This window comes from Bombina bombina, chromosome 10, assembly GCF_027579735.1.
Source record: "Bombina bombina isolate aBomBom1 chromosome 10, aBomBom1.pri, whole genome shotgun sequence".
Classification (NCBI taxonomy): domain Eukaryota; kingdom Metazoa; phylum Chordata; class Amphibia; order Anura; family Bombinatoridae; genus Bombina; species Bombina bombina.
The window spans coordinates 28,845,107-28,869,280 of record NC_069508.1 but is presented as its reverse complement, the minus strand read 5'-3'; the positions used below and the strand labels follow the sequence as shown (position 1 = coordinate 28,869,280).

Below are 24,174 nucleotides of genomic sequence, written 5' to 3'. Positions count from 1 at the left end.
TACAATTTAGTGACTTGGACTGGAAAAGAAGCTTCACAAACACCAAGAAATCTTCCATTTCAGCTAATATAGTCATAACAAACTATAAAATACTATCCAGACGGTACCTCACCCCGTCTTACCTATACCAAATTTACCCTTCCCTTCAGCTACTTCGAAATGCTGTAGACATTGGGGAGAAGTGGAAACAAAGTCACATATATGGTGGTACTGCCCCAAAATAAGGTCATTCTGGGAAGTACAACACAATATTAACAAAAAACTTAACTGCAACATAACACTTGATCCCACGATAATTTTGGTTAACATTTTCCCTCAGTTACATTGCCACTATATATATACCTTACTAAGGTTTCTTATAAATAGTGCCAAGAAATTGATACCTCGCCACTGGAAAACACCTCTAGCGCCCAACATATCACAATGGTTACGAGAGGTTGAATACACCCTATCTCTTGATGAAATATATTACAGTTATTATGGTAAAACAGACAACATCCTCAATGTTCTCCTCTTGTGGAAAGACAATTAACATAAATACTATTTTTAATGTATATGTGTACAACCGAGAGCTCTTACCCTTTTCTACCCTTTTCCTCTTTCCCCCACCTCTTTTCTCTTGAACAGGTTTTTCTAAATATACAGGGCCAAATATTTGAGATGTAATGTATTCTGTGATTTTGAAACCTTTTATTACTCTGTTGTCAACTTTCAACCTGTACTACATGTACGTTTATATGTTTGTTCTCACTTCCTTTTAATAGTTGTGCTTATAAAAAATCTAATAAAACAATTTAAAGAAAAAAGCTGGAGTCGAATTGTGAGAGTTCCCAGGTGTGTATAACTGACCTCTGCTGTTCCTGGAATCGTAAGACGAGCTGATTTAGATGTTTGGTCGCTGACAAACTGGTTACTTTGATAAATAATTCCTGTGGGGTCTTGTAGAGAAATGCTGGCAAGAGTCTTCTCCCAAGTAACCAAAAAGGAAGTGTCATTTCCCACTGTTTTGTCAATGGTTATAGTCCCTTCTAGACATTTTTGGCTTTCAATAGTTGTTGATGTACTTTCAATCTGTCAAACAAAATATTACAGAAATTAGGCAGGATCATTGTTTAAACATAGGAATAGATTTACCAAGCACTTGATGCTGAATATTCCACAAAAGTTTATGGCTCGCCGGGAACATAACTTAAGAAGCTGCGGTCATAAAGCCTCTGCTACTTAACTTGTCAACCATCTCTGAGGTGGCGGACTGCAATCATCCCAATCAGATATGATTGGGATGATTGACACCCCCTGCTAGCTGCCACAAATGTGCAGGGAACAGCATTGCACAAGCAATGCTGGACTTAGGAATATTGGTCATAAGACATTATGTCAAAGGACATATGGTCATAGTTATATGGTCAAAAGGACTTTTGGTCATAGGACGTATGGTCATAGGACATTTGGTCATAAGACATTTGGTTCTAGGACATTTGGTCATAGGACATTTGGTCATATGACTTTTGGTCATATTACATTTGGTCATATGACTTTTGGTCATAGGACATTTGGTCATATTACATTTGGTCATATGGCTTTTGTTCATAAGACATTTGGTCATAATACAAATGGTCACTATTGATCATAGTAATATCAGTACTCAAAAAGTCTTAAGACAAATGGTCACTATTGCTCATAGTAAAAAGTCCTATGACCAAATGTCCTGTGACCAAATATCCTATGACCAAATGTCCTATATTCTTTATGTTCTTTAAAAGATAGTTTTTTTATTTTATGTTAATCAATAGATTAAAATAAAAAAAAAAAAAAAAAACATGATCTGGCTCTTTACTTTCATGCCCTCTATCACTAACTAGGGCATGATACTCTAAGGTGCATTGCAGGGATAGCATGGTGCAGTGTATTGGCTCATGCATCACCGCATGCACTGAGTGGTAAACAGCACAGTGGTCATTTCTCCCCATGTAAGTGTGAACATTGCTGTGTGCTCATTTGCATATGCAAATAGGTATTTTCCTATGTATTCCCATGCTAATGAAGATTTAACCCTAGAAAACAGCCCCCTTTGGTTAACTGACTTTTATTGGAGTTTCATCTTTCTACATAGTATTGCACTACCCTGGGGGCTAAATGTCCCTGTAGGCATTGGCATCACTGGGGGGTGCGGCGTGTGTGGACTGCACCCGGGTGACAAGATTGGGGGGGACACCACCAGGCAGGCAGGAACTCCTCATGGACGTTTTTATTGGGTGGTTTAACTGCCCGGGGCATTTGCTGAATTTAGGAATGGTTGAAAATTACCATTTTGTTTATTCAATAAAATGTAATATTGCACTTTACATACTTATTGTTACATCTATGTTTTTTTCACTGCTGGTATTACATTTTAAATCACTTGTTCTTTCTCAGTCACACAACACAGTACCTGCCTCACCAGTTAGCAATCTGATATTATTCTTGTTTCACAGATCTACTCTGGGGCAGGGAAACTAGTTACTTTCTCTTCTTTTGCTCTGATCACCAGTCATATCTTGCACCCAACCCCCTTCCCTTGATATCCATGAGGCTCTCTTATTCAGTCAATGCTTCAACCATTTCTTGAAAGCTGTGTTATCTTCAGTAGGTATTTTCTCATACAAACGTATATATTGTTTCCATAGTTGCTTGTTAACCCCTTCTATGCCGTTGTACCTTTTTATTAAAGTGATGGTGAATCCAAGCATTTAACAAACGCTAGGATTTACCATCACTAAAAAGAAAGACTTTAATTGATCAACCATGTAAAAAAGGTGCTAAAGTCACCCTTTCTGTGTCATTGCACATTGCTAAACTCAGCGGCTCTGGATGCCCACAGCACATCGATCTTCTACCAATGAGGTGCCGCTTGCACCTCTAAACCAATAGCCATGCATACAGAACCCTGTCAGTCACCTCATTGAAGGAAATTGATGTGCCTTGGGCAGCCGGAGCCGCTGAGTTTAGCGCTATGCAATAGCACAGAAAAGGGGAGTTTAGCACCTTTTTTACATGGTTGATCAATTAAAGTTCACTTTCTTTTTAGTGATGGTAAATCCTAGCGTTTGTAAAATGCTTGGATTTGCCATCACTTTAAGCTTATATTATTTTTTCTATGCATAAATGTTGAGTTCCTCTGTTTGTGTAACTGGATGTACTGTACTTCTATATGTACTGTCTATTTATAACTGTATGTGTATCATTATATGCATACATTTGTGTATGTCATTATACATGTACTGTCTATTTATAACTGTGTGTGTATCTTTATATGCATACATTTGTGTATGTCATTATACATGTACTGTCTATTTATAACTGTGTGTGTATCATTATATGCATACATTTGTGTATGTCATTATACATGTACTGTCTATTTATAACTGTGTGTGTATCATTATATGCATACATTTGTGTATGTCATTATACATGTATACCTATGTAGTGTTTTTCATCATGTGTATGTACATATGTCAATGTATCTGTGTGTGTCTGTGTGTATGTGCGCATATGGCAGTGTATCCGTATGTGCCTGTGTGTGTTTGTATGTGTATGTGTGTGTGTGTGTGTGCATATGTCAATGTGTGTGTATGTGTGCATATGTCAATGTATCTGTGTGTGTCTGTGTGTGTGCATATGTTAATGTATCTGTGTGTGTCTGTGTGCATATGGCAGTGTATCCGTATGTGCCTGAGTGTGTTTGTATGTGTATGTGTGCATATTTCAATGTATGTGTGTGTGTGCATATGTCAATGTGTGTGTATGTGTGCATATGTCAATGTGTGTGTGTATGTGTGCATATGTCAATGTGTGTGTGTGTATGTGTGCATATGTCAATGTGTGTGTGTGTGTGTGTCTGTGTGTATGTGCGCATATGGCAGTGTATCCGTATGTGCCTGTGTGTGTTTGTATGTGTATGTGTGCATATTTCAATGTATGTGTGTGTGTGCATATGTCAATGTGTGTGTATGTGTGCATATGTCAATGTGTGTGTGTGTATGTGTGCATATGTCAATGTGTGTGTGTGTATGTGTGCATATGTCAATGTGTGTGTGTGTGTGTCTGTGTGTATGTGCGCATATGGCAGTGTATCCGTAAGTGCCTGTGTGTGTTTGTATGTGTATGTGTGCATATTTCAATGTATGTGTGTGTGTGTGCATATGTCAATGTGTGTGTATGTGTGCATATGTCAATGTGTGTGTGTGTGTATGTGGGCATATGTCAATGTGTGTGTGTGTATGTGTGCATATGTTAATGTATCTGTGTGTGTCTGTGTGTATGTGCGCATATGGCAGTGTATTCGTATGTGCCTGTGTGTGTTTGTATGTGTATGTGTGCATATTTCAGTGTATGTGTGTGTGTGTGTGCATATGTCAATGTGCGTGTATGTGTGCATATGTCAATGTGTGTGTGTGTATGTGTGCATATGTCAATGTGTGTGTGTGTATGTGTGCATATGTTAATGTATCTGTGTGTGTCTGTGTGTATGTGCGCATATGGCAGTGTATCCGTATGTGCCTGTGTGTGTTTGTATGTGTATGTGTGCATATTTCAATGTATGTGTGTGTGTGTGCATATGTCAATGTGTGTGTATGTGTGCATATGTCAATGTGTGTGTGTGTATGTGTGCATATGTTAATGTATCTGTGTGTGTCTGTGTGTATGTGGGCATATGGCAGTGTATCCGTATGTGCCTGTGTGTGTTTGTATGTGTATGTGTGCATATTTCAATGTATGTGTGTGTGTGTGCATATGTCAATGTGTGTGTATGTGTGCATATGTCAATGTGTGTGTGTGTATGTGTGCATATGTCAATGTATCTGTGTGTGTGTATGTCTGCATATGTCAATGTGTGTGTGTGTGTGCATATGTCAATGTATCTGTGTGTGTGTATGTGTGCATGTGTCAATGTATCTGTGTGTGTGTATGTCTGCATATGTCAATGTGTGTGTGCATATGTCAATGTGTGTGTGTGTGTGTGTGTATGTGTGCATATGTCAATGTGTGTGTGTGTGTATGTGTGCATATGTCAATGTATCTGTGTGTGTGTGTGTATGTGTGCATAAGTCAATGTGTGTGTGTGTGTGTGTATGTGTGCATATGTCAATGTGTGTGTGCGTGTGTGTGCATATGTCAATGTGTGTGTGTGTGTATGTGTGCATGTGTCAATGTATCTGTGTGTGTGTGTGTGTGTGTGTGTATATGTGTGCATATGTCAATGTGTGTGTGTGTATGTGTGCATGTGTCAATGTATCTGTGTGTGTGTGTGTGTGTATGTGTGCATAAGTCAATGTATCTGTGTGTGTGTATGTGTGCATATGTGAATGTATCTGTATGTGTGTCTATGTGTGCATAAGTAAATGTATCTGTGTGTGTGTATGTGTGCATATGTGAATGTATCTGTGTGTGTCTGTGTGTATGTGCGCATATGGCAGTGTATCCGTATGTGCCTGTGTGTGTTTGTATGTGTATGTGTGCATATTTCAATGTATGTGTGTGTGTGTGCATATGTCAATGTGTGTGTATGTGTGCATATGTCAATATGTGTGTGTGTATGTGTGCATATGTTAATGTATCTGTGTGTGTGTATGTGTGCATATTTCAATGTATGTGTATGTGTGTGTGTGTGCATATGTCAATGTGTGTGTATGTGTGCATATGTCAATGTGTGTGTGTGTATGTGTGCATATGTCAATGTATCTGTGTGTGTATGTGTGCATGTGTCAATGTATCTGTGTGTGTGTATGTCTGCATATGTCAATGTGTGTGTGCATATGTCAATGTGTGTGTGTGTGTGTGTGTATGTGTGCATATGTCAATGTGTGTGTGTGTGTGTGTATGTGTGCATATGTCAATGTATCTGTGTGTGTATGTGTGCATAAGTCAATGTGTGTGTGTGTGTGTGTATGTGTGCATATGTCAATGTGTGTGTGCGTGTGTGTGCATATGTCAATGTGTGTGTGTGTGTATGTGTGCATATGTCAATGTGTGTGTGTGTGTGTATGTGTGCATGTGTCAATGTATCTGTGTGTGTGTGTGTGTGTGTGTGTATATGTGTGCATATGTCAATGTGTGTGTGTGTATGTGTGTATGTGTCAATGTATCTGTGTGTGTGTGTATGTGTGCATAAGTCAATGTATCTGTGTGTGTGTATGTGTGCATATGTGAATGTATCTGTATGTGTGCATATGTGAATGTATCTGTGTGTGCGTGTGTGTGCATATGTCAATGGTGCCCATTTATCAACCTCCGTAAGGAGCTTGAAGGCCCGTGTTTCTGGCGAGTCTTCAGATGGGGACATCCATATATATATATATACATATATGTATATTCAATCAGTGATCTAGTGTGCAAGCAACACTTCACTTTTTAATTCACATTATACCTTCAGGGTGAGGTTGTTTATACCTTGAAGGTTTATTATTTGGTATTCCTTGAGAATGAGGGACTCATATTTTGTTGTGTTTCATTATATTCTCTCCTAAATATGCAGGTTATTATCCAGCACTGCATATGAGAGGTTAATATAGACCTGATGTATCATTACACTGCTTTTGGTTCACTCTGTAAACATTTAACTAGTTACAGGTGCAACAATTTGAGCTCTGTTGAGATTATGGCCCCTATTTATGAAAGTCTGGCGAACCTGATCCGACAGTGCGGATCAGGTCTGCCATACCTCGCTGAATACGGCGAGCAATACGCTCGCCGTATTCAGCATTGCACCAGCAGCTCACAAGAGCTGCTGGTGCAACGCCACCCCCTGCAGACTCCCGGCCAATGGGCCACCAGCAGGGGGTGTCAATCAACCCAATCGTACTCGATCGGGTTGATTTCCGGCGATGTCTGTCTGCCTGCTCAGAGCAGGCGGACAGGTTTTGGAGCAGCGGTCTTTGTGACCGCTGCTTCATAACTGCTGTTTCTGGCGAGCCTGCAGGCTCGCCAGAAACACAGGGCATCAAGCTCCATACGAAGCTTGGTAAATATGCCCCGAAGGGTACTGATTAGTTGTTTGAGCTATGGAAGGGGAGGGTTCATTTTTTCACTTTGTGGTAGCGTAGCCCTATATAAGGGAGCATTTCATATCTATTTAATATGCCTGATGAAACGGTTCTACCGAGAAACGCGTTGTATAGTTTCTCATATCCAATGCTTGAGATTACACTGTAACCAGCATGAGTTGTTTTTAACTATGGTTTCTATTTATTTTTTAATAAATCCATTTGCTATGTTTTAAACTCTCAGTGCTTAGTGTTTATCTCCTAGCCTACGCTACCGTGTGGGTTATTAGCCCTCCTCCACTACTCTGTCCTAACTCCAGTGTTTCTGTGATCCTGGTTCCAGATATACCCGAGTACAGCTAGCTGGACTGCTGTGTAAAATCCAGCCTGCTCCTATTGGCATAATTGAGTGCCTCTGTTACATGTGAGTACCCTGTGTCTCCTCACTTAGCTTGTTATATTTAGTGCTATTGATTCGCACATGTGGCACCTCTTTCTGTTCAATTCCTTTGCTGTAGAGTCTCCACACCATCCTTGGTGAAGTTAGAGTGCTGCCTTCCTCTTTTGTCAAGCTGAAGATCCTGCGTTCTTTTACTAAGGACTTTTTACCGATATTTGCTTGGAAGCTATAAGTATATAGCCGATAAGACTTTTATTCCTCTGATTTGGTGCTATTTGTGCGTAGCCATACATTGTTATTTTTTGTGACATTGTGATATTGTTGCTCGCTTTATGTCTGTAGCTTAATATCCTCTGGTGCATTGCTGTGTCATTTGCACATTGTAAGCCTCCTATCCATTTTGCCCAGTATATATTTCTCTTCTAGCGCCTCCTATTAGATATATACTAATACTATATATTCCTTTTTCCTATCTGTATCATACAAGTTTTGTTTGCCTTCCATTCCCCTTTAAGAGGTCTTAAAGGGATATGGATCTGAAATCTAAACTGATAGTGGATAGCGCAACCTTGTTTAAAGTATTGTATAAAGTTAATTCGAGCTTGATATTTTAATTTTTTTATTTTGCACTATTTTTCCTCCCTTAAAATGTTTATTGCATTAGGATTTCAATTAGTTTCTTGAGGGGAAGGCTGTAGTGGATCGATCTCAAGATCTCATGTTGCATTATTATTATTGTTCAGTTTAATTTGTGTGGTTACTATGGACACCACTCAAAGGAAGTGGTACAGGACAGTTTTTTGTAATTAGCCATTAGCCTACCATATTGAATGTGTGGGCTTAAATAGCAAGTGTTTGTAAGATTGTAACAAACCTGATGAAACAACCCTAGTTAGGCGGAGAAACATGTCACTGTTTTATTAATAAATATTGGATTTTATCAGACTTGCTTCTGTTGTCAATTGACTTCTTTTGACATTTGGATTGGTTCTATTTTGCATTCCTGACACCAACTTAGAGAGCAGTCAGCTGGGCTGCTTGCGTATACTGCGTATACTGCACCTGGGAGGTTCATTTATGACTTGAGTGTATTCATATCTTTTATTCATTACTCTTTGACCTGCTGTGCTTTGCCATGTGGTGTTGTGTGTTTACCTCAACAGGAGTGTCTTCCATAAACTGAACCTATCGTTAATGACCTACTTGATCCTGAAATACCTGGATTCAGTTAGCTGGACAACTGTGAGGTTCCAGTCTGCCTTATAAGCACCCATTAGATGCTCTAAATATGTGAGTTTTACTTTACCTATAACCTATCAAGTGTAATGACTGTACTAGGCCATCTGGTGCCTTTGTATTGTTGTTTTCTTGTAGATTCCAATTATTTAAGACTGTTTACAGTATTTGCATTTACTAAAATGATCTTTTATTTTTTTTCACTTCCTTGTTTCTTAAAGGGACAGTATACTGTAAAATAGTTTTTCCCTTAATGTGTTTACAATTGCTTTTTTTACCAACTGCAGAGTAAAAAATGTATGAAAATTAGCTTTTTGAGGTTTATTTGTGTATATTAAAGCTCTGATTTTGTGTTTTGAAGCCACAGCCTAATAAAATAGGTTGAGCTTGTAGATATAATCAGATCTTATTACTGTATCACATTGTGTACATATACTTGCTTCTTTATCTTACATCTGTCCATAAAACAATCACCAATACTTTGAGAGAACAATGGAAAATCAACATTTTATTACCTTATCTCTGCTATAACTGACTGGGAGTGTAATTTCTTCTGCTGGCTGTGTTTACAAAGCTTATCTATAGCTGGTACGCGCGGCCACAAACTTTCAGAATAGGTGGGGATACCACATGCTAAATTTACAATTTCAAATGCCAATATAAGGGTAAAGGAGCTACTTGTAAACAATTTAATACACTCCAGCAGGTAAAGTGGATAATTGGGAACAAATTAAAGGGAAGAAAATTTTTGAGTAAGCTGTCCCTTTAAATATGTAGGACAAAATACATTTTGAGTCTTCATTTCAATAAATTCAAAATATAATTAAAAAGTAAAATCTGGTTAAGTGTGCAATACCCATAAAAACATATGTTTAACCCTTTGAGTGCTAAGCACTTTCCCACCTGGGTGCTAAGCTTTTATAAGTATTTTTTTTGAAAAAAAATATTTTTTGAAAAAAAAAATTAAACTTTTTTTTTTTCCAGATCCCCAAGACAGTGTTGGAAAGGTTAGGTGATTACCTTTCCAACGGTGGGTCTTGGGGGTCAGTAGCTGCTTAGATGCCTGAGATACAGGCTTCTAAACAGCATGCCCCCTGCTCCTATACTTAACATTTGGCTAGATGATGAGTTTTGCGGTAAGAGCGGCTCGGTGCTATTTTGCAAGTTATTGTCACCGCTCACCTCCCTATAGCGCTGCTATTACAGGTTTTCATAAACCCGGCGTTACCAGGCAATAAGTGAGCGTTGAGCAAAATTGAGCTCCATACCGCACTCCAATACCAGCACCGCGGTGAGCTGGTTTTACGTGCTCGTGCATGATTTCCCCATAGACATCAATGGGGAGAGCCGGCTGAAAAAAAGTCACCTGCAATAAAGCAGCGTAAAGCTCCGTAACGCAGCCCCATTGATTCCTATGGGGAGGACTTCTGCCGGCTTTGCTGAGGACTTCTGCCGCTTCGTTGAGGATGGATGTCGGGTCTTCATAAACTGTAAGTGGAACTTCGAGGGTTAGTGTTAGGTTTTTTTAAGGGTTTATTGGGTGGGTTTTATTTTTAGATTAGGCAATGGGGAGCTTAGGTTTTTTAGTTAGGATTTTATTTGGGGGGTTGGTTGTGTGGGTGGTGGGTTTTACTGTTGGGGGGTTGTTTGTATTTTTTATACAGGTAAAAGAGCTGATTTCTTTGGGGCGATGCCCCGCAAAAGGCCCTTTTAAGGACTATTGGTAGTTTATTGTAGGCTAGTTTTTTATTTTTATTTTGGGGGGGCTTTTTTATTTTGATAGGGCTTAGATTAGGTGTAATTAGGTTAAATATTTGATCATTTCTTTTATAATTTTGTGTAATTTAGTGTTTTTTTTTGTAATTTAGTTAATTGGATTTAATTAATGTAATTTATTTAATTGTAGTGTAAGGTTAGGTGTTAGTGTAACTCAGGTTAGGTTTTATTTTACAGGTAAATTTGTATTTATTTTAGCTAGGTAGCTAGTAAATAGTTAATAACTATTTACTAAATAGTCTACCTAGTTAAAATAAATACAAACTTGCCTGTGAAATAAAAATAAAACCTAAGCTAGCTACAATGTAACTATTAGTTATATTGTAGCTAGCTTAGGGTTTATTTTATAGGTAAGCATTTAGTTTTAAATAAGAATTATTTAGTTAATGATAGGAATTTTTTAATTAGATTTATTTTAATTATATTAGTTAGTGGGTGTTAGGGTTAGACTTAGGGTTAGGTTTACTGGTTTTTAACTTTAGTATAGTGGCGGCGACGTTGGGGGTGGCAGATTAGGGGTTAATAACAGTAATGTAGGTTGCGGCGATGTTAGGGACAGCAGATTAGGGGTTAATAATATTTAACTAGTGTTTGCGATGTGGGAAAACGGCGGTTTAGGGGTTAATATGTTTATTATAGTGGCGGCGATGTCCGGAGCGGCATATTAGGGGTTAATAATTTTATTTTAGTGTTTACGATGTGGAAGGGCCTCGGTTTAGGGGTTAATAGGTAGTTTATGGGTGTTATTGTACTTTTTAGCACTTTAGTTATGAGTTTTATGTTACGGCGTTGTAGCATAAAACCCATAACTACTGACTTTCAGTTTACGTTATGGCAGACTTGTAATACCGGCGCAAAGGAAATCCCATTGAAAAAGGACTTTTTGAAAGCCGTGGTAGTTACGTTGCGTTCCGGCCAAAAAAGTGTGCAGTGCAGCTAAACCTGCAAGACTCGTAATACCAGCGGTAGTGAAAAAGAGCCTTAACGCTGCTTTTTCACCCATACCGCAAAACTCGTAATCTAGCCGATTGTTAAGTATAAATAAAGTTGCGCAGTGACCTTATCACGACATTGCGCGTGACGTCACCGCACATAACGTGAAGCCCCGGTGATGCCTGTCACTATGCAGGCCCGATCGCCGTGGGTAGGAGCGGGTGGGAGCCCCCAGATCTCCCTCAAGGTGGGAGAGTGCTAGCGATGGCTCTGTGCCGTCGTTAGCACCAGAATGGGAAACTCTATGACGGCTCAGAGCCGTCGCTAGCACTCAAGGGGTTAAGGAACTTTTAATAAGAAATTTCACAGGGATTTTAACAAACTTCAGAGACAGAAAAGATGTATTATTGGTAATAATGACCTATTGTATTTAAAGGGCCGATTTAATAAGCCCCGTATGGCCCCTAATACATCTGTTTCTGCACGAGCCTTCAGGCTTGCCAGAAACAGGAGTTAAGAAGCAGCGGTCTTAAGACCGCCGCTCCTTAATTAGTCCAGCACCTCAAAAGCGGTGGACAGCAACCCGCCCGATCGGATACGATTGGTTTGATTGACACCCCCTGCTAGCGGCCGATTGGGCGCAAATGTGCAGGGGGCCGCATTGCACAAGCATTTCACTAGAAATGCTTGTGCAATGATAAATGCCTACAGCGCATGCTGTCGGCATTTATCGATGTGTGGTGGACATGATCGCTACAGCGGATCATGTCCGTCGGCACATTGATAATTCGGCCCCTAAATGAAGATATTTTCTCATCAATAATTTTTATTAAGTAATTCATGAAATGTAATTGACACCTACATGTCATTTTTATAATGGTTTAGGAAATCTGCAAAATTTTGAAAACCTAGGTTACAGAATTTGCTTTTTAGTCTCTTTAGGGAAAATGGGACAAAGCACAATTTTTACACAAAACCAAGAGGTGTTTAATGTCCTTATCACTGAAATCACAGGGTATGCTCTTGACTTTATTTAAGTTGTCTACACGTTTCATAGTTCATAACACTATTTTAAAACGATTCATATTTTATCGAATATGTGTTTGTCTTAATGTTTTAAGAATATTTTACATTTTGTGATAATAGTTGTAAAGAGAACATGAACCTTTATACCTAGTAGAGACATCTGAACTTGAATCCATATGACAAACCATAAAATTGTTAGCTGGCTCAATGAGTGTAATTTTTGGTCTCTAAATGACCTCAATGGCAGCTGATAACAACTTTTTGCTGTTGTAAATTGGCTAGAGCAAAATGAAAATCAGAGCATTAAAGCAGTTTTTAAAACTGCCCGATGGTATTTTTCATCAGACATTTAAATTACTATCAGCCAATTGCAATTGATTAGTACCTTTAATATAAACTAAGCAATTGCAATTTGCATGAAAAGAACATTACCTGGACAGATTGCTGAGTGATATTCCCACTGTTGGATATAATTCCACTGAAAGAATCAATCAAACCATTTGCATCTACCACATCTGATGCATAAAGTGTTAACCCACCTAAAATAAAAAAGATTTAAATAAAATGTACAAAATGAAAAATAAAACATAAAAAATATTAACCCTTTCATCTATACATAAACATGATTTATATGCTGGCATAACATTATAATATATGATCTGCCTTCTCTACACTTTTCTTACCTGAACAAAGGGATGCAGGTAGCTTAGTCCTAAATGGCAGCAGAAAGTTCTATTTTGAAATAACAATAATGTGTGTGCTGTGAGACAACATACTGTACTATGAGAATCTCTATTCATGAGATGAGAAGCCACAGATGTACCAAACAATCTATAGCTTGAGTCCATGGCCCCTATTTATCAAAGGTCTGTTGTACCTGATCCGACAGTGTGGATCAGGTCCGCCAGACCTCGCTGAATGCGGAGAGCAATACGCTCTCCGTAATTCAGCATTGCACCAGCAGCTCTTGTGAGCTGCTGGTGCAACGCCGTCCCCTGCAGATTCGCGGCCAATCGGCCGCTAGCAGGGGGGTGTCAATCAACCCGATCGTACTCGATCGGTTTGAATTATGGAGATTTCTGTCCGCCTGCTCAGAGCTGGCAGACAGGTTATGGAGCAGCGGTCTTTAGACCGCAGCTTCATAACTGCTGTTTCTGGCGAGCCTGCATATATATAAGTGCATTGGAATCCATTGCAGTCAAGTAGATGAAAACATGTAAAAACATATTTATGCAATATTCATATTTAATAACTTTTAATAATAGCAGCTTCTGAGCATATCTAGATTTCTTCTTGCCTTTCCTTCTTTGACTTACCTTTGTCATGAATACCTCATGATTTAGATGCTAAGGGGTTAATATTCTTTAGCTTGTGAGCTAAAAACATTTGTTTTTCATTAAGAAATATGTTGCTGTGTTTATGTACTGTGTGTGTGTTTCCTTTGATAAACCAGACCCCCCTTATAAATAGTTTCAGAGTTCCCTTGATCAAATGTTATTGTATGTGCATTGATGCATAAAGCCAGTAAACTTGTCAGCTCCAGAGATACAAAGCAGTGTCTCTCCCCAGAAATAGATAAGAGGTTCTATACTTTCAGGCAAAGACTCAGAACTTTATTGCCCCAACCTGTCAGCAAAGGGATTGAGGAAACACAGGGACTTTTTCAATGAACTAACATGGGGCCATAAAAGAGAGGGGTGGATATTTCCCTAGTCTTCTCTGCAAAGAAGGTTGGGTCAAGCCACTTGATATCATGGAAACATGTAGAAAAATTGTGTGTTTAACAATTCAAGTGGTTCATTCTACTTGGGAGGCTGCTGCAGCGTGAGTGAATATCTTTCTGACCCATCTCCCTGGGGCAGATACCAAAGCTAGTAAAGTGTAGGGTTTCTGTTATTTCTATTTTTTATTTTAAAACTGTTTGCTTGTGTATAATTCTATTTGTTAACATCTTTTTTTTTAATAATGCACTGTGCATAATTTTTCGCATAATAAATCCTTCAATTATTATGTTTTTTGCCTGTGTCTAATTTTTGAACCACGTTACTGAAAGAGACTGGTAGTATTAGTACTGTGATTTTAGGTTATTTTATGCTAAATTGTATTCTGGGAGTTAAGTTGTTTTTCTTAAGATTTCCCATAAATAAATCCTAAGTGGTGGCAGCAGCTTAGAGATAGTTTTAGTTTAGTGTGGGTGGCATTAAAGTTTGGGGCATTTTTTCTAAGTCTAGGACAGACTAGAGAGTGTTGTTAACCCTTGCACCCACTGAACTAAGGGCTAGATTTATGAAGCCCATACGGCAGCCCTATGGCAGCAAGTTCTCACACTAGAACTTGCTCGCCGTGATTTATCAAGCAGCGGTCACAAGACCGCTGCTTCCCTGTTTGCCACCTCTAAACTGGCGAAATTCAATCTCCTCGGTCGAGTCCGACCGAGGAGATTGACAGCTCCTGCCCGCACGTGATTGGCTGTGCGCGGGCAGGGGGCGGGATTGCACGCGAGCACAAAATTGCTCTCGTGTGCAATGCCAAATACCTGCGGGTAATTTCGCCCCGCCACAGGCGAACTGAGGCATACAGGGGCGCGTATACGTGCCCCTGTACGCCTCAGCTATAATAAATCTAGCCCTAAGTCACAGGCTTGCCTGGAGTAGCTAGACTGTGACAGATTAGTGAAAGTAGAAAATGTCTGTTAACCCTTTATGTGTCAAACAAGTTACTTGCGCAGGGTTGGTTAAACCTGGTTGTCACACCTTACTTTGCCTTTCCTTATATTTCTTTGACTTACCTCACCTTGTATTTCCTTATCTTTTTTTGACTTACCTTACTTTGCCTTTCCTTATCTTTCTTTGACTTACATCACCTTGTATTTCCTTATCTTTCTTTGACTTACATCACCTTGTATTTCCTTATCTTTTTTTGACTTATATCACCTTGTATTTCCTTATCTTTCTTTGACTTATATCACCTTGTATTTCCTTATCTTTCTTTGACTTACATTACCTTACTTTGCCTTTCCTTATTTTTCTGCAACTTACCTTACCTTTTTTCACATATTTGTATGAACCAAATAACTTACCCGTCATAACTGCTAGTTGTTCAAGTGCTTTATCTGCATTGAGTCCCAAAGCCAGAGTGTGAATAATTGAACCACTTGCTTCTACTTCACCAAAACAGGAACTGATACCAGAATCTTCTCCATCCGTTAGAATGACTAATTCAGTACCATGTGTGCTATTATCATATTCTCTGTTTACCTGAGTATAAGACATAAATACAATTATCTAATACTTCAGTGATGCTGCTGCTAAATTAATTATTAATTAAACAGTATCAAAGTGAGTTTTGGTGAAATACAAAATAAACCAGTTTTGGTAATAACCTATACAACTTTATTGCCATGCAATTTTTTTTCCTCACCTTAAATCCAATCTGGACTCCAGAACAAATATTCGTACCTCCATTTGCTTCAGTGGGAAGTAATTCTTTTAGACGTTGACGCTGAAGAGTGTTGGTTATTTTAATTAAATTTGATTTGATTGTTGCACTATTTGAGAAAGTGACAATTCCAACATGGGAGCCAGATTCAACAATTTGCATTATGAACACCTCTGCTGCTTGGTATAGACGAGTAATACGCTCAGACTGTAGAGAAGAAAAATAGTTCAGTGAAGATATTGCTACAGGTTTTTTTTGTAAAAAAAAAAGGATATATTTACATAAGAGATGTGAGACAGTTCTAAGTGTTGCTGGTGTGCAGCACAGCAATGTAATCACAATTGTAGGATCTTTTTCAATGTTTCTGTACTACACATATAGGGGCCGATTTATTTTTGCTGCTACGTATCATGTCCGCCAGACATTGCTGAATGCTTGAACTGCTTGTGAAATGCTGCCCCCTGCAGATTCACGGCCAATCGGCCTCTAGCAGGGGGTGTCAATCAACCCGATTGTATAGGATCGTGTTGATTGCTGTCTGCCGCTCAGAGGTGGCGGATACAGTTAAGGAGTAGCTGTCTTAAGGATGCTGCTTTTTAATTGATGTTTCCAGTGAGCCTGAAGGCTTGCGCAGAAGCATGGGGTTCAAGGGCCATTCGGCCCCATAGTAACAATAAAAGAGAATCACTCATCTAACAAGTTTTTCTTCAGCACATCACTACCTAGGAACAGACTCTAATCCTAAATGTGCTTTCTTAAAGGGACATTAAACACAAATTGTAAACTACATGATTGTGAACCTTCATATATAAGAATAATGTTGCAATGAAAACTGCAGCTTTATTTTGTCAAATTAGTATATTGTTTTATGTTTATTCTTTTCACTGATTTTCCTGTCCCCCAGAACAAATAACCCCTGCTAACCAATCACAAAATAATATTCAGATATAACACAAGGTCTGTTTGCACATCTTCAAGTGGATCCCAACCAAGACCAGGAAGACAGTCACCCATGCCCTCGTCGGCAGCCGACTGGACTACGGCACCGCACTCTACGCCGGCTCCACCATCAAGCTCCAAAACAGACTCCAGCGCATCCAGAACACCTCAGCCAGACTCATCCTCGACCTTCCTCGCCAATGCCACATCTCCCAACACCTGCGAGACCTGCACTGGCTACCCATCAACAAAAGGATCACGTTCAAGCTTCTCACCCACGCGTTTAAGGCCCTCCACAACATCGGTCCCGAATACGTCAACCACCGCGACACCTTCTACACCCCCGCCAGCCAGCTTCAATCGGCTGACCAAGCCCTCGATGTCATCCCCCACATCAGGAAGACCACATCGTGAGGCAGATCCTTCTCTTACCTGGCAGCCAAGACATGGAACTCTCTATAGATAGATAGATCGATAGATAGATAGATAAATAGACATATGTGCAGACTGGGTAGCCTGCACTCTTGTATTTCCTTAAGGAGGTTTAGCACTGATTCAACTTAGTTACTATTGCAAGGAATGATTTTCCTATCATGATTGATAATGCAAAACTAATAAGCCACCTTTTAAAGCATGTGACATCACAAAAGCTTAGGGAGGGTGGGAAAAGTAAACAAAAGCTTACATAAATTTCCTAAAAGTATTAACTAAAGCCTCCCTGGTAGAAAGTCAAACAAGCACAATTTTATAGATGTATTTTACAGCAAAATGCTGGAAAATAAATAATGAATGTATATTGCAATAATGTAACATCGTATGCGTTGTTGATATGTCAAGTTTAATGGTCCTTTAAGATGAACTTTCCTGAATTTTATCAGTCTGATTCTGCCTCAAAAAATACCACTCAGTGCTCTTATGAACTAAAACATGGAACCCCCAGACAATTGATTTGACCTTTTATGGGCATTACCAGTTAGATGCAGCAATAACCCTCTAGGTACATAGGGCAAGGAGTTCATGACTAATTTGCCTAGGGGTGAAACCAATATTATGTGGATCAAGGTGCAAAGGAAATGAAATATGCAGTAATGCTCTACAAATAGGTGAACTAGTATGTTCAGGGTATCTGACAGGTGACTAAAGTAAAAAAGTAATAGCTGCATGGCTGATATATAGGGAAAACTATAAAGTATTCAAGTGTCAGATGATAAGAGTGAACAACACAGAATTAGGAGGGCACAGAGAGCTCCAAGAAACAAAACAGCTGTATATTATGCACATCAGGTAACACAGACTTCAGGAACCAACAGAAGGCTACAGAATATATAGAAAGACAGTGGCACCAGCTTGGGCATATTGAACCTCTCCCTTTGTGCCTAACTGAGCCAAACTAATGCGCTTACTTTGTTTTCAAGGTATTTATTTTACCAGTTTTGCTCTAGGCGAGTGGAAGTTTTGCTGTTGAAGGTAATACTATGCTGACAGAGGAAGTAGAATGAAGCAGGAGGCGTGGTCAAGAGATGGTAAAGCTACTGCTAGAGAGAAGTAATTGAGTCTATTTTCCCCCTATATCTATACTATAGATGTGTTTGTAATGTCCGTCGCCGTCGGCAGTTGCACACACATCCTCAAAGGAATATTGGCAGCATGAGGCAGCCAACAGGGGGATTCCGAAAATGGCAGGGTGGTGAAAGAAAAAAACAAAAATAAAACGCCCGCAATAAGTATTATAAAAAAAAAAACGCACGCGATAAGTATGAAAAAACACCTATTCGCCTGCAATAAGTATTAAAAAAAACCTAAGCGCCCGCAATAAGTATTTACAAAAAAAACCTAACCGCCCCTGTACAAAGTATTAAGAAAAAAAAAAACTAACTGCCCGCACAAAGTATTAAGAAAAAAAAACTAACCGCCCGCGCGAAGTATTAAGAAAAAACAACTACCTAATAAATTATTAACCCCTAAATCCCCAAACCCCAACATCGCAAACTACCTAATACATCTATTAACCCCTAATCCGCCAACCCCCCACAAAGCATTAAACCTAATTTACCTATTAACTCCAACACCGCCAACCCCCGCAACACAAAATATAATTTAATGAGTAAATCCCCTAACCTAACACCCCCTAAAATAACCCCTTAATTACAATAAAAATAAATTACTACAATACAATAAAAAATACAAAAAAATTATATTATAGAAAATAAAAAAACGCTAACATTACAAAAAATAACTAACAACACTATCCAAAATAAAAAAATTAAACTTGATCCCTATGAAAATAAAAAAGCCCCCCAAAATAAAAAAAAACACTAATCTAATGTTAAACTACCAATAGCCCTTAAAATGGCTTTTTGTAGGGCATTACCCTAAGCTAAACAGCTCTTTTACATTACAAATAAACCAAGTCCCCTCTAACAGTAAAACCCCCCACAAACCAAAACCCCCAAAATAAAAAACTAACACTAATAAACCTAATCTGAAAAGGGCATTTGTATGGGCATTGCCCTTAAAATGGCATTCAGCTCTTTTTCAATGCCCTTAAAAGGGCATCCAGCTCTTTTGAAAATTGCCCCTAAAAAACCCTAATCTAAAAAAACAAAACCCCCCAAAATTTAAAAAAAACCCCTAACACTAAAGCCCCAAATAGGTACTCACAGTTTCAGAAGTCAGGTGGAGAAGGTTTTCTTCGAGGCGGGTCCATCATCTTCATCAACAGCGAAGGCGGTGCAGAGCGGAGATCTGGATCTGTCTTCCCAGAAGTGGCAATTCTCGTCTGCAATCATCGGCGACTGTGGCACTCCTCGGCGGCAGCGGTGAAACTCCTCTGCGGCGGCAGTCCTCGGTGAAGGAGTGGAGGTTCCTCTTCATGCGATCGTCTGCCGCACACTGAAGAAAGAATTCAAGGTACCCCATATTTATTGTGGTACCTTGAATTCCTATTGGCTGAAATTTTCAAAATCAGCCAATAGGATTAGAGCTACTGAAATCTTATTGGCTGATTTGAACAGCCAATAGGATTTCAGTAGCTCTCATTCTATTGGCTGTTTTGAAAAAAATCAGCAGCCAATAGAATGAGAGCTACTGAAATCTTATTGGCTGATTTGAACATTAATGTATGTAGGAAATGTAGAGAACCAGACCCGAATATTGTGCATTTACTGGCGACATGTCCAAAATTACGACAACTGTGGAGTAAGGTTGAATATCTTCTCGTTTTAACTTTAAAAGAAACGATTAAAATAACAGTAGAAAATATATTATTTGTAAATAGATTACCGGAATGGGGGCCTAAGTATAAATTTATTCAATGGGTAATAGTATTAGTTAGAACTTTGATCTTAAGAAGTTGATAAAGAAGGATATCCCTTCAATCAACTTAATAAAAGATTGGTTAGCTAGACAGGCCTTAATGGAGGCACTTGATACTAAATTCTATAAACCCACCGGGATTAAGAATTACAAGAGGGTTTTGGGGAATTGTATTGAGTAGTTAGGGAAGAACTTCCAGTTAAGAATTAATCAAATTAGGGGCGGAGCCAAGACCTGGCCATGATCAGACGCATACTCTGAAGCTCCTGGTTTCCTTGTTCTAATTTATTGAATCCTTTTCTCATATTTTGATACCTAACACTGAAAATACTTTCCCCAGCTGCTAAATTATTAGTTGATCATAAGGATATAAAGATCATACCGTAGGATTCACCAGGAGCGGATTTAACTAATCTGAAAGCAGACAGAGGCCCTATCTCCTGACCGCAACTTTCCTCTAAGACCTCTGGGGTAATTAATTGTGTCCCACTAAAGTGATCAACAGCTCTATAACCTACAACCGCCATAAGTTCCCGGATCAACACCCTCCTAAAATGGATGATGAAATTTTGAACGCACTAGCTGCATTTGGGAACCGGATGGGTGGCCACTTCACCTTGCTCCGCCACTGCATCGTCATAGACAGGGAGGATTCCACAGCCATCTCGGAGCTCGAGTTGGAGCCTTCGCATAGCATAATTATCAGCCTGCAGGAGGTCCCTATCTGCTTTTACCTCTCAATCGATCGCCCCAAGATGGCGGTGCGGCCTAATTACGCAGACCCCCTACGATAGCGTCCTTCCTACACCACTGGTCTATCCTGCCTTTCCTCCAGACACCACTGCCATTGCTCGGGACTCTGCTCCGAAGCGGCCGATCGGGGCGGAGCTTGGAGCCAACATACTCGCTGCAATATTTCTAGGCAGTGTCACATCTGTATATTCCCTCTATGGAACTGCTAGCTCGACGCTATCTCCTGTAGCTACATCAAGACGCACAGCTAATCCTGGACAGACGGGGGTCCTCATGCAGGATCTAGACCACAGAAGTACAAGTACCGCTTCCTTCCCTACAGAGAACAAATCAAGGCTTCCATACCCTGTGCCTTGTTGGTTCAGAGGAGAACTTTTATCTGATCACTCTGGCAAACATCTGAGAAAATCCGGTATCGGCTAAATTTTAACACTCTAACAGAGCTTTAGATTCACAGTTAAGGTTATCAGAGACTGCTTACACAATCACCATTTCACTGCCTTTTGCCTCAAGCTGTTGCCCCTTGGGACACTCTTCATGCATGTACCATGGAAAGAGACATAGGCCTAGAAAATGTCTCCCTCTTTTCTTCTCTTTTTTATTTACAATGAATATAATTGTTACTCCAAATCCTGGAGTAGGGTGAACTATAACTTCTAGTGTGACTTCAGCCAATCTACCGTCAAAATATGTGAAAATTGATGCATAGAAATATATTAACAGTTTTGTTATCCTCACTAGCTCCTTTTTTGTTTATATTATTGTCCATAGGCGTGTATGAGTATGTACAGAAAATTGATAGTCATCTGTTCTCCATTCTCACACTTTTATCCAACCTATCTCATGGGAACTTTTAATGGGGATATTAGGTATCTAATTACTTAAACATTCAATTACCATTACCAATTTACCAGAGATGCTCTCTCATATATACATTGGCAGCTGAAACTTTTGATAGCTAGAGCCATATTTATTCCAGGCACTATGGGAGGCTGCTGAGCAGGTTTTATTTAAAATTCTAACCTATATAGACATTTGTGCCACCTGATTGCAGATTTACTAACAGTTGGGTCATTGTCTCTGTTTATATGCCTCAAGTTAACTGGAGTACTATGTGTGGGAGGTTTATATTTGCCCTATGGATCTGTAATAGTACTATACTACATAAGCTTAGCTTATTTGTAGTTATTTTAAGCATGTTAACGTCTTAGTCTTATGTCTAAAGTCGCGCATGTGATGTTTAGTCTTGGCAATACATATATGGGGATCCTCCCTTATAAGGCTCACACTATATGCATATGATTTCTGGACCTCCACCTAAAACAGATGATTCAAACTTAATTGTTCTCCCCCCTCTAGTTCTTCAGATGGTCTGAGATCACCATAGACCTAATTCTAGACTAGTAAAGTGGATAAGACGCCCCTACACTAATATCCTTGCCCTGTATTATTTGCTTATCTTTTCCAACATAGTCTCCACTATGGTACACTTAGAATGCTCCACCTCTCCTCCTACCTCCCCCCTCAGTTGCCATTGATATGACTACCTGTGCTCCTTAAGAATTCTTAGCTAACAAAGTACCTGCCTTGGCCCCCTATTTTAGTAATTGCTATGTCTGTATTTATAGCCTACATAATATTGTATAGAAGCTCACCCTACAGCTCTATTATGGCTGGCTTTGCCCTCCTTTCCTCATCCCCCCCTCCCATCTTTCCCTTAAAACGAGTGACTCTTGCCCACTGCAATACCTTTCCTTCCCCACTTTTTATGGCCCAATTGTGGTCTTTATAAAAGCCAACTCTCCACATTATGACAGCTGTAATAAGAAACTATTACTCATTCTTTCTATAGGTGTGGAGACCAGGTTCTAATTACTAAATTACAAAATTAAGTCCTATCTTAGTTAGCCCAAACCTATTTCCGACACCCCTCTAGACATGATATTTGTTTTAATTTGTTATGGTTTACTTTCTAGCTTAAATATCGTTATGATTAACTTTGCATGCTCCAACATTAATGTCTCAACTTGATGCTTAGAACTGTTACCTTCCTCCTAGTTGCATAAGATAACTTATATGTCACAAAAATGTGTGTCATATTCTGATGTTAATAATACAAATGGGCAAGTTTTTGTATTTTGTATTTTCATGAAACTTCAATAAAAATTATTTAAAAAAAAAAAAAAAGAATTAATCAAATTATCCCTGTAGGAGATCTTGTTAGTGAGGACGAATGAGAGCTGGGATCTTTTGAGGATTGGGAGGGAGGGGGGAGAGACAAGGGGACAATTTATAATATTATAATAGTATAAGTCCTTTTTTCTTCTTCTTCTTCTTGTTGTTTGCTTGCTTGTTTGTCTTTTGTTTGTTCTGTCTGTTTGTTTGTTCTGTCTGTTTGTTTGTTCTGTCTGTCTGTTTGTTCTGTCTGTTTGTCTGGGGTGTCGTATGGAGGTTTTTCCGGTTTAGCATGGGCTTGCTCTGCTCTTGAGTTGGTAGTGTCTGCAACTCAGATTTGGATAGTATTAGTTAAACTAGCTGATGCAATATTCAGGTTACTGAGTTTTAATGCGGGGGGTACTTCTTTCTTTTTTAAAGTATTTGGGTTAATCTGTGATGAAGAAAGTTGTGGTAGAATCTTTATAAGAGATAAAGTTGGATTGCTTTTTTATATTTTATGAAGAAATGTTTATATAGTTCAAACAATGTAAGGTCTTTATGTATACGATTGTGAGATTTTTTTTTATTCTGTATTGATTTTGTGATTGTGAACCTTTTCGATTCTGTATAGATTATTTTTATTTTTTCAGAAAAAAAACTAAATAACAAAAAAAAAGAAATCTTATTGGCTGATTTGGACAGCCAATAGGATTTTAGTAGCTCTAATCCTATTGGCTGTTTTAAAAAATTCAGCCAATAGGAATGCAAGGTACCTAAAATTGATTGCGGTACCTTGCATTCAATATTCAGTATACCACGGACATTGGATGAAGAGGAGCCTCCATGTCGCTGAGGACCGCTGCTGCCGAGAACTGCCGCCACTGCTGTCGACTGCTCCGGACCTCCGCTCTGCGCCGCCTTCATTGTGGATGAAGATGATGGACCCGCCTGGAAGAATACCTTCTCCGCCGGACTTCTGAAACCGTGAGTACCTATTTGGGGCTTCAGTGTTAGGTTTTTATTTTTTATTTTTTGGGGGGTTTTGTTTTTTAGATTAGGTTTTTTTGGGGGGCAAATCTCAAAAGCGCTGAATGCCCTTTTAAGGGCAATACCCATACAAATGCCCTTTTCAGGACAATGGGTAGATTAGGTTTATTAGTGTTAGTTTTTTTATTTTGG

The 24,174-nt window shown here is 39.1% G+C and overlaps 1 protein-coding gene across 1 annotated transcript in view; it reads right to left on the bottom strand.

The window, feature by feature from the left end:
• LOC128641119 (calcium-activated chloride channel regulator 1-like) overlaps positions 1–24,174 on the bottom strand; it is a 94,195-nt gene that overhangs the window by 32,844 nt on the left and 37,177 nt on the right. The window contains exons 7-10 of the mRNA XM_053693690.1: positions 15,814–16,038; positions 15,473–15,650; positions 12,826–12,932; positions 850–1,071 (exon numbers count right to left, since the gene is read on the bottom strand). Of these exons, the coding sequence (XP_053549665.1) occupies positions 850–1,071; positions 12,826–12,932; positions 15,473–15,650; positions 15,814–16,038 (732 nt within the window). The remainder of the gene's footprint in view (positions 1–849; positions 1,072–12,825; positions 12,933–15,472; positions 15,651–15,813; positions 16,039–24,174) is intronic.